Below are 12,602 nucleotides of genomic sequence, written 5' to 3'. Positions count from 1 at the left end.
GATGCTGAACTGAAATTAAATTTTTCAGTTTACCTTCGCGATCAACTGTGAAGTTTCTGACGATTGACATGAAAACATACACCTCCGTGGTTTCATTTATAACTCATACATGAATGAGAGCTTATGAAACACTTGGGAGATATACAGCCCTGTTTCGACCCTGTTTCTAACTTATGATTGCCAAAACCATGTTCTATGATATTTCGATTGATTGAACTTATAACATTTGAGCAACACACCTGTTTAATAGGTATAATTCACAAAGATAATCAGACAGAATTATCAAAAAGATTAGAAAAGATCAGACATATCAAAATGTCGATTATAACATTATTGAATTTTAAAAAAGTATAAAATACATAACCCTGACCCCTGTGATCCGATCCTGCTCAGGACACGTACTATTAAGTATTAATCTATGTTTATGAAGAATCGTGTATTCTGCATTATGCATGATTATAATCACCAACATAATAAGCTATTGATTCTAAAAACATGCCACCGTCAACACGCAGGTAGATTTTATCTTAAAAAATCCTCACTCATAAAACAATATCAGATTGTTGCTTATTGATATATCTTTGTTCACTGTTAATTTTCACCAATCCCTGGAGAGATTTTGGTAAAGCCCGTATTTTATTTTTTTTTTTTTTTGGACAGATGGTAAAGCCCGTATTGATCTTAATTAATCTTGATAATTTCTTGTTTAGTTTAGAGTAGAACTAAAATTTCATGTTTTTAGTAGAACAAGACACACGTTAATTAATTCGTGTTTTCTTACTTATATCTAATCAAAATACAACTACAATTTATTCTTACGCTCAACAATAATAATTTAGTATAAGTATAAATATATGGTTCCCATTCAGTAGAACCAATTTTTAGCGTGAGAAAATATATTGCACAACAATATGATATTAAAAAAATGAAAATTCTCCAGAATAATTGTTTTATACCTTTTAAAAAGTATATCATAATGATTCTCATTTTTCTCATAAACAAAGCGTCTGCTTTTCTTGATCGGTTCTGTAAATAAGTGTAAGTGCTTTTAAGAAGTTGAAAATATTACTTCTCTCAGAGCTTCTACTTCTTTTTCAAATATCTTATTAACTTATTTACTTGTCACATCTAATCTACTTCTTTATTTTAAACAAGAAGTGATTTTGATTTATTAAATTTCTAAAAACCAGATATACTCTCTCTGTTTTTTTAAATTTGACCTTTTATTTTTGACATACATAATTAGGTGGTTTGACTTTTTTGTAAATAAAAATGTTAATTAGAAAAAAATAATTTGAAAATAATATTTTTAATTACCCGACTAAATTATTTAAAATATATGTCCAAAATTAATATGCCAAATAAAAAATAAGAGAGTGCTAAATCAATATACTTATATAAAGGAGAAGCGAGGGGCGTGTCGTGTAGGTGGCGCTTCTCACATCTCTCCATTCTATTTTTCTAATTTTATGAGATTTTGGATGAAAAATATCAAAAATTAGAACTACCTTTTTTAATTTCGGTTATATTAGAAGCAAGTTTCAGAATCTGATTTTGATTCAAATTATTTATGCAATATAGTAGTTTGAAAGTTTTAATTTGATTTTGTTTCAAATTATTTAATTATGGGAAAGAGTAGCACACAAGTCTCTCTGCACCTATAAATACCCCTATAGATTGTAGGGTTTTGGGTCATCTAAACACATCCTCCTTACTCTCAATACCAAAATCCTGCATATCTCTGGTGATAGTTCTCTTGCTTGATTTCTAACTCGGTGGTGCCGTTCTCCTGCAACGATAAGTGAAGGATGTTTATATAGTATTAAAAAAATAAAGGCTGTTGCAAGTAAAGGTAGTTATAGATCGCTATGTGGGAGTCGACAAATTCAAAAACCGGAAAAGAATATAATCTTGACATGATATTGATGGATAATATCAATAAATTAACTATTATTGATGTATGTTTGTTGGTTATTTTTTTTATAATATTTGTTTTGTTCATCGGACATGTTTGTTGTTGTTAATTTCTATATGATTTATTTTGTATACAAGAAAATATGGTGGAGAAGCGAGAGGCGTGTAAGTGGCGTCTCTCACATCGCTCCGTTCTATTTTTCAAATTTTCTGGAATTTTTGGATGAAAAATATAAAAAATTAGAACTATCTTTTTTAGTTTCAGGTATATTAGAAGCAAGTTTCAGAATCTGATTTTGTTTCAGATTATTTATGGAATATAGTAGCTTGAAATTTTTAATCTGATTTTGTTTCAGATTATTTAATAATAAGAAAGAGTAGTACTTAGTACACAAGTCTCTCTGCACCTATAAATACCCCTATAGATAATAAGGTTTTGCATCATCTAAATACAACATCCTCTCTCCCAATACTACAACCTCACAGATTTAAGTTAGATTTTTTTTGTGCACAATCAATCCAAAAAAATTGGCGGGAGGTGACAATGTAAAGACATGATTACTTTTCAAAAAGAAAAAACACAAATAAAATTTCGTCATGTTTTTAAATTGTTAATTACGTATATAAATTTATTTTCATTTTTTCACCATGAATTATAGTCTAATTTTACAATTTTATATGTTAGTATTGGTATTACATCAAGTATTTTATCCCACAAATATTAATTTTGAAACGTGAATATAGTTTTTATAGACAATCACAAAATTATTTTATTATGTAAATATTAATTATTAATATAATTTTTATAAGCCGCCGCAACGCGCGGCTTCTCAACCAGTAGAAAGAAAATGAAGTTCGAAAGGGACAGTTATATTGCATATGGACCACGTGAAATTAATTTCAGCGTTATTGTGATTGGTCCATTTTGTAGACCATGGTCCGGTTCATAGTTAGAGCAAGTCCAATGGTGATGATAAAACAGATGTAGCTATTGTTATAGGGGCCGTTTGGGCAAGATTAAAATAAGTGACTTCTTGCTTAAACTAGAGAAGTAGAGCAGAAGTGAGAAGTAAATAATTGAATAAAGTGTTTGGAAAAGAAGCAGAAGCTGTGAGAGAGAAGATAAGATTTTCAGCTTCTTAAAAGTGCTTCTATTTCTTTACACAAACGGGTCAAGAAAAGCAGAAGCCAGAAGCAGAAACTGCTTCTGGTAAACAAACAGCCCCATAATTTGAAATCAAAAAGTGATTTTTGATGCTAAAATAGAACTTATGGTCCAATGCTAAATGCAAAATAGAACCAAACATTTCCAAATAAAGCTATATTCTAATTACATAATCTTAAAGTACATAATTTTATTTGTCACTATTATTTTATTAATGCATTTTGTCACTTGCATGCTTATGTGACAATTATAGCACCATCTATACTTGGTTTTATATTTAGAACCAAGTATAGCATTTTGCTATTTTACACATTCAAGTTTAGCAACCCGTTGGAGTTGAGTTTTTTGCTTGGGTGCTATATTATAGCAATAACACCTTCTTTAACACCATCATTGGACTTGATCTTAGAGCAAGTTCAAGAGTGTCCTGATTTAAGTCTCAAATTTCGCACGGGTTAAATGCTAGTATAATATAAAATATCATATTCTAGTAATTTAGGACATATTTTACTAAGTTGAACTCCAACAATGTGCCTTATTCTCACAGTATGTTTAATATTTTATTATTAAAAATTATATTTCATCATTAAAGGATAATATAAAAGTAGAGAGAGAAAGAGAGTGTTGATGAGAATTTATAATAAAATATAGAATAGGGCAAGGAGAGATGTGCCCAAAACTAAGGGCTTGGAGAGGTTGTCCTGGTGACATAAGGCATCATTAAGACATTGTTGGATCAAATTTTTTCATCAATTGTCCTAAATTATAACTTAAGATATAATATAGGGTATCTCTTGACTCGCTCTTGACCTGGAATTTCCACCACGCATGGCGGCAGCTTTTTACAGGCACGCCTTTATTATTTGGTCATGGAAATACATGTTAACACAATTTTATTAAAATTATCTTCGTTCCTTTTATAATTTTTATTTGATCTTATTTTAAATTTTTTAACAGAAATTAAATATCGAAAAATATTTTCATACATTATTTCTAATTATCCTTTATTAATGTAAGATATAAATTATTATTTTATATACCGATCCAAAAGATCAGCTATGTCAGTAGTTCAGAAAGTCGTGAGATCTTGTGGAATCTTTGAGGTAAATGATTTCAGCCTTTCAGGACATGCTGAGCAAGGAGTGCATCCTATTGTCAATTTTATTACAGCTTATATTTGGGATCTTATACGCAGGGGTAGTCGGGGCGGATCTAGGAAGAGGCACGCGGGGACACGTGTCCCTCTTAAAATATTTTTTGACATTTTTTCACCATTCTAAATTTTGCAAAATTATAAATGTGCCTCCAAAAAATTTAAGAATATATAGGTGTTTTCCAAAAATCTGCTTCATGCCCCCCTAACATTTGTGTGCTAGATCCGCCCTGGGGTAGTTACTAGTTACATGGAAATTAAGTAAAATTGTTGTTTAACAAAGAAAAATAAGAAAAATGAATAAAGCTAGAAGATCAACTAATTTTTGTTATATGAATGAGTATAATAGAAGGAAGTAACAGATATAACTAAAATTTTGTATTATGAGATTTCACTATTTTTAAAATGTATTATATAATTGAAAAATTGTCTCATCATAAATAATTATAAAAATGAATTGTACCCGGGGAGTAACGATAGCTTGTCGAAAGTAAAGAAGAAAATCCAAGAAGAATAAGTTCCAAAGAAAACAATCTAGGACCAGGTTTAAGGAAATAGTAAGATTAAATTATTATATTTTAATTTAATGTTAATAATCCACTTTTTCTTACTGGTGTTATAATATCTTGGTAGGTAATTTTTGGGGTTAATTGTAAGTTAGGTCAATTATTTCATTGTAAATATCAAGCGAGTCATTGTCAAATTTTTTGAGTATATGTTATCTTTCTTTATACTTTGTTTTTCCTAACTAAACATATATTCTTTTTCCTTTTTTAATTGAATTTAACATCTACTTGTGTAATTTTTTATTTTATTATTATTTATCATCACATTGTCCTGTGCAGAAATTCACGTCAAATTTCATTCAAACTCATGTCGTATAATTTAATAAAAACAGAGCTAACTTCATCAAATTTATTGAAATATAATTTAATTTGAAATGAGTGATTTATCAGTGGATACATTTATCAAACGAAACAAGTGGCATAATTGAGAAATAATCCGTATTTTTTGTAATAGAATTAATTATTAAAATCACCATCATAATATAATATAAATGGATCACTCCATTTACGGGAATGAGTTAGTTGGATCAAGTATGCCATCATCGGTAAATGTATTCAGATTTTTGACCGAATATGTGATGGATGAGTTATGACGTTAACATGAGCTATATTAGATATTAAATAAATAAATATAAAAAATAAAAATACTTTGACAATAAAAATAAAAACACGTTGACATAAAACTCTTCAATTAATACAATGATAATTGCTGTGTGTTAAAAAAAACTACTCGTATCAATCATTATTCATGTATAAATTTTATGTCTTTATTGGTGGAATATCTAATTAATCACCGTTAATGATATATTTGTTATATTCTATATCAAATATTTAAATTAACTTAATAATCATGTTCTTTTTACTTCTTACAGAAAACGGTGGTTATGTGTTTTGTAATATCTCGTTGCAAGTTGGCCTATAATGTTAAACGGGCTCATTTTGAACACATGGGTTCTACGCGGATCGCAATCAAAAGATAAAGTTTAAATTGAAGGATAAGGTCCATTATTATTATTATTATTTTTTAAAATAAGGTCCATTTCTAATGAAACCTATTAACATGAAATATTAGAAATTCTTATATACTGGTATGTGTTTAACATATTAAATCTTTTTGAAAAATATACTCAAATATTACAATAAAAATAAAGAAGCATTTTCTAAAATTCATATTAAATAATATAAAATTATATTAAGAAGATAATCTGTATTAATTATTTTGTAAAAATATACATTATCTTATTTCTAAAAAGTAGAATAAACCCTCGTACTAAGCAAGACGCACATGACATCCTGAAAAGAAAAAGGAACAAGTCACAGGAACACGGTTTGAGAATTGAGATTCGTCTGCTTTACAACTCTGGAAAAGCCAAAACAGAAACGCAACTTCTAAATAAAGGTCGGTTGACCTTGGACACGAACCCTCTTCAATCTTCAGACACGCATGTAAAATAAAACTATGGCACTTATAAAATAAACTTATAAAGCACATGTAACGGTCGGTATAATCCTTGTATGGAAATTGAGAAGTAAACATAAGAGAGGTAATAAAAGTATTGGTCGAAGAAATCTCCGAGAAAATAGCAAGCGAAACACAATTAACAACAATGGCCTTCCGTTCCATCTTCAACAAAGCTAACCAACAATTTCGAGAAAAGTATGGCCCTTCAACACATTCCATTACTCGATCATCACACCTTTTTTTTTCCTCATTTTTTTTTGGTTTTGTAGTTAATTATTATTTATTAATTTGATTCTTGATTGTTTTTCAATATGATACTAACATGTTGTTGATGATTATAAAGCATCTTGTTCTCCTCCGCAATGAGTGACGACGAGGCATTCGAGGACACCGGGACGGGAACACCTCTGTCGAAGATCGCCTGTTCTTTCGAAGAGTTGTCGGAGATTGTCAAGTCTAGTTTGGATTCTGATTATGATCTCCGATTGAAACCTTTTTGTGAAGCCTGCACTCTTGTTTCTATACTCTTTGGTTGCCTCGGTATCGCTTTTAAATTTGCTGAGATGGAGTATACTGCTAAGGTTTTTTTTTCCTTCTTTCTTTATCTGCAATTTCACATATTTTGATGTCATCTTGAAGATTTCTACGATAAAATTTGTTTCGATTTGCTATGCATGATCTGTGTGATATAAATTTTTAACTGAGAAATAGATATATGTATGTGTAGGATCTGGATCACACGAAAAGTTTCTAATAGTTTCTTTATGTGAAAACATGAGAACCACTAAGTTTTTTTGTCATTGGGGATTTGGGGTAGTTCTGGTTGAGCCTTGATGGTTTTAGCAGTCTCATCAGTTCTTGTACATGACAAAATTTCATCAAAAATTAGAGTTCATAAACTAGGTAGGATTCCCCTCATTTATGAGAATTGAGAAGGATTAAAACATTGAACTGAACCTACTTCAATGTGTTATCTGTTATCCGATTTCTTTGAAATTTTACCGTAGCCTGATCCAACATGTATAATTGTAAAGCCTACTAGGAAATTAGATATTGTAGTTGAAGTTTTGTGAATGGTCTGACTGGATTCTGTATATAACAATACTAGTTATACACTTTTTGTGCACTTTTATAGTTCAATGCCACAACAAACTAAGATTGAGTTAAAATTAGTCCAGGAGCCTGGTAAAATTAATTGTTTAGTGTATCCATAATCCTTTGAATCATTAGACTTTGGAGAAAATTATTGGAATTTGATGACACTACGAGATTCTTCCTTGATTGAAAGGTATGAAATAGCATATATATAATTTGTCAAAAGGTCATGCTCAGACAAATTAAACTCTGTATTTATTGTTATGAAGTCAGTGGATTGTATGTAGTTGTATATATCCAAACTTTGATGAGGGTAGTAAGGTAATCTCAGAAATACAAGCTATTTATTGTTATACACAACCAACGGCTTCAAAAGTACAAACATTGTTTGAAGGAACTAAACTTGTAGGGGCATTCATAAGTAAGTGTTCATAAATATTGCAATTGAAATAATTATGAATGTAAAATGAATGATTTCGAAGGAAGTCATTTGCACCAGGATGGCAAAGTAATAAACATGTTCACAAATTTTTAGGCGAGGCAAATAGATATGTCCATGTTTTCTTAACAATATGTGTCTACACATGGCTGCTTTCTATATTCTTGTCTTTGGCCATGCCATTTACAATTATCTGTTAATTTAAGTGAAAATCATCCTGACACATGTGGTTGACACTTGCAGGTACGTGGTCTTACGGAGGCAGCAAGCACATATGACACTTTAAATAGAATACTTGACCAAGATATGCAAAACGAGACTGTGAAATCACCCGGAAGCCTATCACGTAATCTACGCAGAGTTAGGCAGGGCCTTGATCTTATTAGAGCTTTATTTCTCAACTTTTTGTCATCAGGGTATGTCTCCTCCTATACCTAAATTTTTTTATTTAATGTTTTAGAAAATTATCACGATACCCCGACTTTTTGATGATTGAGTTCAAGTTTAGTTTGTTTGAATAACTGAGTTCGAGTGGAGCTAATAAGTTGACACTAAATTTTTTGGTCTGAACTTAAACTCGGATCCTTACGTAACGAGTTACATCTAGTTTGATGTTCACATGTATTTCAGTTGAGCTAAAGATTTGTTGAATTCGACACAAACCTAAAAGTATAATTGCTTTAAAAATTTGTTTGAACTTGAATTTTTGGTGAATGTAAGCCACGTCGATCTTAGCTAGTTAAGTTAAATTTGAGTTCATGGAACCAGCTCGAGTCGAATTTCAACCCTTATTATGAAGACTGTTTGATTAGAATTTACAAATAGGTAGATGTGTCCACATCTGTTATGAATCAAATGTCCACATATAAGAATTTATAGGTAAAAGCTAAACTGGGTGTAATGTTTTTTTGTTGAAGTTTTAGTACATGATACACGTAATTTGAGTTTATCTTTTTCTATTGAAAAGGAGAAAGAGGCCTCAAATGACCTCCTCCAAAAAAATATCGAGAACTCTTACTTATTGTGAAGGAATACTAAGTATGGCATATAGTTAGAGCCATGCCTTTGCATATAGTAGACTGAATATTGGATTAATCATTGTCACATTATACTTTGGACAATCGATGATTGAGGTTGAAGAGAACAATTTAAACATATAACTGACACAGGGCATATAGGGCAAGTCTGAGAGACGCATGTAGCTTCTTGCCTCGTCTGCATTTTTTTGTTTGAGAAAGTTGAAAAAATTTAATCGTCCAGGTTATGTTTGTTCATGGGATCAATACATCTTAAGACAATTTACCAATTTGTTCTAAATTTACACTAGCAGTAATGCTCAAATATCCCATGAACTCAAGTTTATTCAATTTTTAGGGCTTCTATGGCTTATAGTACGGGAAATAAGAGCCCCTCCCCGATTTAGTCCAGTTATCTATCATAAAGATTGTAGTATGTCGGAGCTATACATACTCTGTGCGGGTGGTTAACCCCCTGAAATAAACATATCTATAGAAAAATAGTTCCTTTGTTTCACTGCAAGTGATAAAAATTTGCCAGTCACATTCTTTTGTGGTCCAAGATGTTTGCACAGGCTAAATTGTGGATTATAAGAACCAGGAAACTATGGCTTGCTCCATTTAGCTGAAACAAACGGATTTGAGTAGGAAATGAATGGAAAAAATTGTTATTGAAATTTATAGTAGAACAGGAACTAAAGAGGAAAGAGAAACAGAAGTGGATTTAAATGTTCTATGATTAGGTTTTTGAAGGACACAAGTAGGAGGAAGAAATGAAAACTTATTGCTTGAATGTTATGATTAAGCTCTAATATTAATTTTTAAATGGAATGGAGAAGAGAATTTTGATTATAATAAAATGCACACATGATGGTACAAACTTTTCATCCTATTCTCAACTATTCCATCCAACCAAAGGGAGCATAAGTAGAAAACCTTTTTGTGGATACTGGACCATGTCAATCTAATGTAGGGTCAGTTGGCCTGTTGTATGGAAGAAGATATTCCATCCATGGAAGAGGAACCGCCATATAAGATTGTGAATCTCAACGGCAACCCTTAAATAGTCTAGTAAAATATTTTACTTCGTATATACTAATACTGTAACACATGATAGATAAGCCGTCTCTGTGTAATCTGCGCTTTGAATTTTCTTTATAATATAAAATAATGTGGGGTGCCATTGTAAGAATGAACCTTGGTAGCTTAGTGGTTCAGCAGGCGACAGAGTGTGATCGACTGTTCGATTTGGTCTATCCTTATAGCCAACAAAGCACATAGCAAGAAGGTCTGTCATGTTTCCAGCCAATGTAGCTGGATGTTGGAATGATCTGTAAGAGATCTAGTCATCTAGGTACTTGCTGCAGTATATTGGACCAAATCGAATAGGGTCATTTTGATTAAAAATGTTACTCTGGCTGGTTTATATCTGTCAGTTTTTCTTCTTAAATTTTTTCATTGATTAGACTAACTTTTCAAAACGAAACAATAATATTAGATGGTCTAGTTATAATAAAAAGCATAATGTCTTTCACCAACTACAGATGCAGCAAGTAAATCATTCCCCACTTGGCCACCCCCAAAAAACCAATTAATACCAGAACAAATTATCCTGCTCGTTGTCCTTTTATCTGTCTACACATTTATGAAACATTGATACTGGATTATCTGTCTTCTATTTATCAGCTATACATCTGACACTGTTTATACTTCAGTGATCGTTCTCTAAAAGAAGCGGCTACGACAGCTTATGGAGATGTGTGTGCACCATATCACACGTGGGCAGTTAGGACAGCTGTTTATGCTGGCATGTGCGCGCTTCCAACAAGACAACAACTTTTGCTAAAGCTAAATGAAACAGGTTAGTTCACCTGTGGTTTTGTAGGTATATATATATTATTAGTTGCGGAGGTTCTTTCAGTTACAATTGATTCTTCTTTGTCAGTTGAAACTATTTGTCTATCTGTCTTCATTGTGTTCCTTCTTTAATGCAGAAGAGACAGCAGAGAAAGAAATGAAGAGGTATATAACAGCAGCTGCACCAATCATACAATATATTGATAAGTTATACGTAAAAAGGAATATTAGCTTAGATTGGTGACTGTTTCTGTGGCCAAGATATCCATTTTTGCGCAAGCCTCTAATTTGGCAGCTCAGATGTTATGGACGTCACTCGTCTTTGCTGTTTTGATTTGGCCTTCAAATTTATGAACAGCAGAGGAGCTGGAAATAGTTTCTAGGCAATTTGGAGAACAAAGAGCTTACTTGTATATGTATATCGAATATTCAACTAAATTATCTAGAAGATAATGGGGGTTATCGGTGTGGTTGCATGAGTCGATATTGCAGGTTCATATCAGTGTATTAATAGTTGATACTTGATATGTAATCTGATTACTTGGAGCACCCGTTAATCCCATGTTTCAGCTTCTAGGTAATCCTTCCATTTTTTAAACAATGCAAGACTTCTGTGTTTACTTCTACTTGTTTGGGATGGGTTATCAACAAAGCTAAATGATTCCTTTTAAATCTCAACATACAGGGCAGCCAAAACAGTTACAGCTCACACAGAACTATATAAATGCTATATTCTGACGATCCCTACATTTATATTTCAAATTTTCGGCACCATTAAGATTATTGTTATCAATTAAATTTTATTTATATAATAATATAATAGTAACTAAGGACCTTATTCGACGCTGCTTTATAGGATAAAAAATTAGGAATTTGAGTAGAAACTAATATCAGATCAAAGGAACTAAGATCGCAGATATTTCAGGTTCTTAAAATGGGAGCAAAGTGACCCCTAAGTCGCACACTATGCTGGGAAGATATACTCAGCAAAAACTAGTGTGCAATTGCATACATGTATGACTGTGCTGGGGAGAATTCCATAGAACACTTTTCAATTATATAAAAATTTAACATATCCTATCTGAAATACACATACTCTCTCGGTACCCATCTTGTTTGACTTTTTGTAGTCAAATTGACCTTGACTAATAATTATCTTACATGATCTTGAAAATTGAAAAAAATACATTTTAAAGTAGAACAAATGTAGATTCCAGTAATATATTTTTCATAATTTTTTCTAATTATTTTAAATATGTAAATTTTAATCAAAATTTAGTCAATTTGACCACAAAAAATCAAGATAGATAAATTGGGACGAACGGAGTATTATGTAAATTTTAAAAATATACTCCCTCCATCTCATTTTAAGTATCCTGTTTGACTTTTGAATGGTCAAATTGATCAAATTTTGAATGAGATTTACACATATAATATAATTCTTAAAAATAAAAAAAATCATGTTATTATAAAGTACATACAATATACTATAAAATGTATTTTTTGATTTTTTAAAATAACAACGAATTTGTTTTTTATGATTGGTCAAAAATTGGTCAATTTGACCGTTGAAAATCAAAACTGGACACTTAAAATGGGATGAACAAAGTAGTAAAAAACTTGTATATTTGAAAGTATCATATGAATTTTTAGAGTTTTTCGATTGAATCGTGATAAATCTTTTCTTTTTTTGGTATCCGACCAAATTTTCGGATCTACAATTCTTTTTATTCAGAAAATTCAGATTTTTACAATTCTTTTTATTCAGAAAATTGAGAATTTTCTTTTTGTATTCACTGTTCCCTTTTAAACAATACTGCAACTCTGCAACAACGATGAGTTATTTAGCAAAAGAAATAAAGGATAATGCAAAGTTGACAATCCAAGATGCGTGGTACGTGTAACGCTGATCCTCACAAACAAATCCCCACCGTC

The 12,602-nt window shown here is 31.1% G+C and overlaps 1 protein-coding gene across 1 annotated transcript; it reads left to right on the top strand.

Annotated features, from left to right (window-relative positions):
- The first annotated feature begins 6,227 nt into the window (after nt 1-6,227).
- Nucleotides 6,228-11,287, top strand: LOC108206820 (ACD11 homolog protein). The gene is made up of 5 exons (XM_017377237.2): nt 6,228-6,455; nt 6,604-6,841; nt 8,038-8,210; nt 10,526-10,671; nt 10,805-11,287. The coding sequence occupies exons 1-5, from the start codon at nt 6,406-6,408 to the stop codon at nt 10,909-10,911; spliced, it is 714 nt and encodes a 237-aa protein (XP_017232726.1). The 5' UTR covers nt 6,228-6,405; the 3' UTR covers nt 10,912-11,287.
- Nucleotides 11,288-12,602: the final 1,315 nt, after the last annotated feature.

Source organism: Daucus carota, chromosome 2 (genome assembly GCF_001625215.2).
Source record: "Daucus carota subsp. sativus chromosome 2, DH1 v3.0, whole genome shotgun sequence".
Classification (NCBI taxonomy): Eukaryota; Viridiplantae; Streptophyta; class Magnoliopsida; order Apiales; family Apiaceae; genus Daucus; species Daucus carota.
Note: the sequence above shows the minus strand (reverse complement) of the source record. Positions and strands in the feature narration are given on the sequence as shown.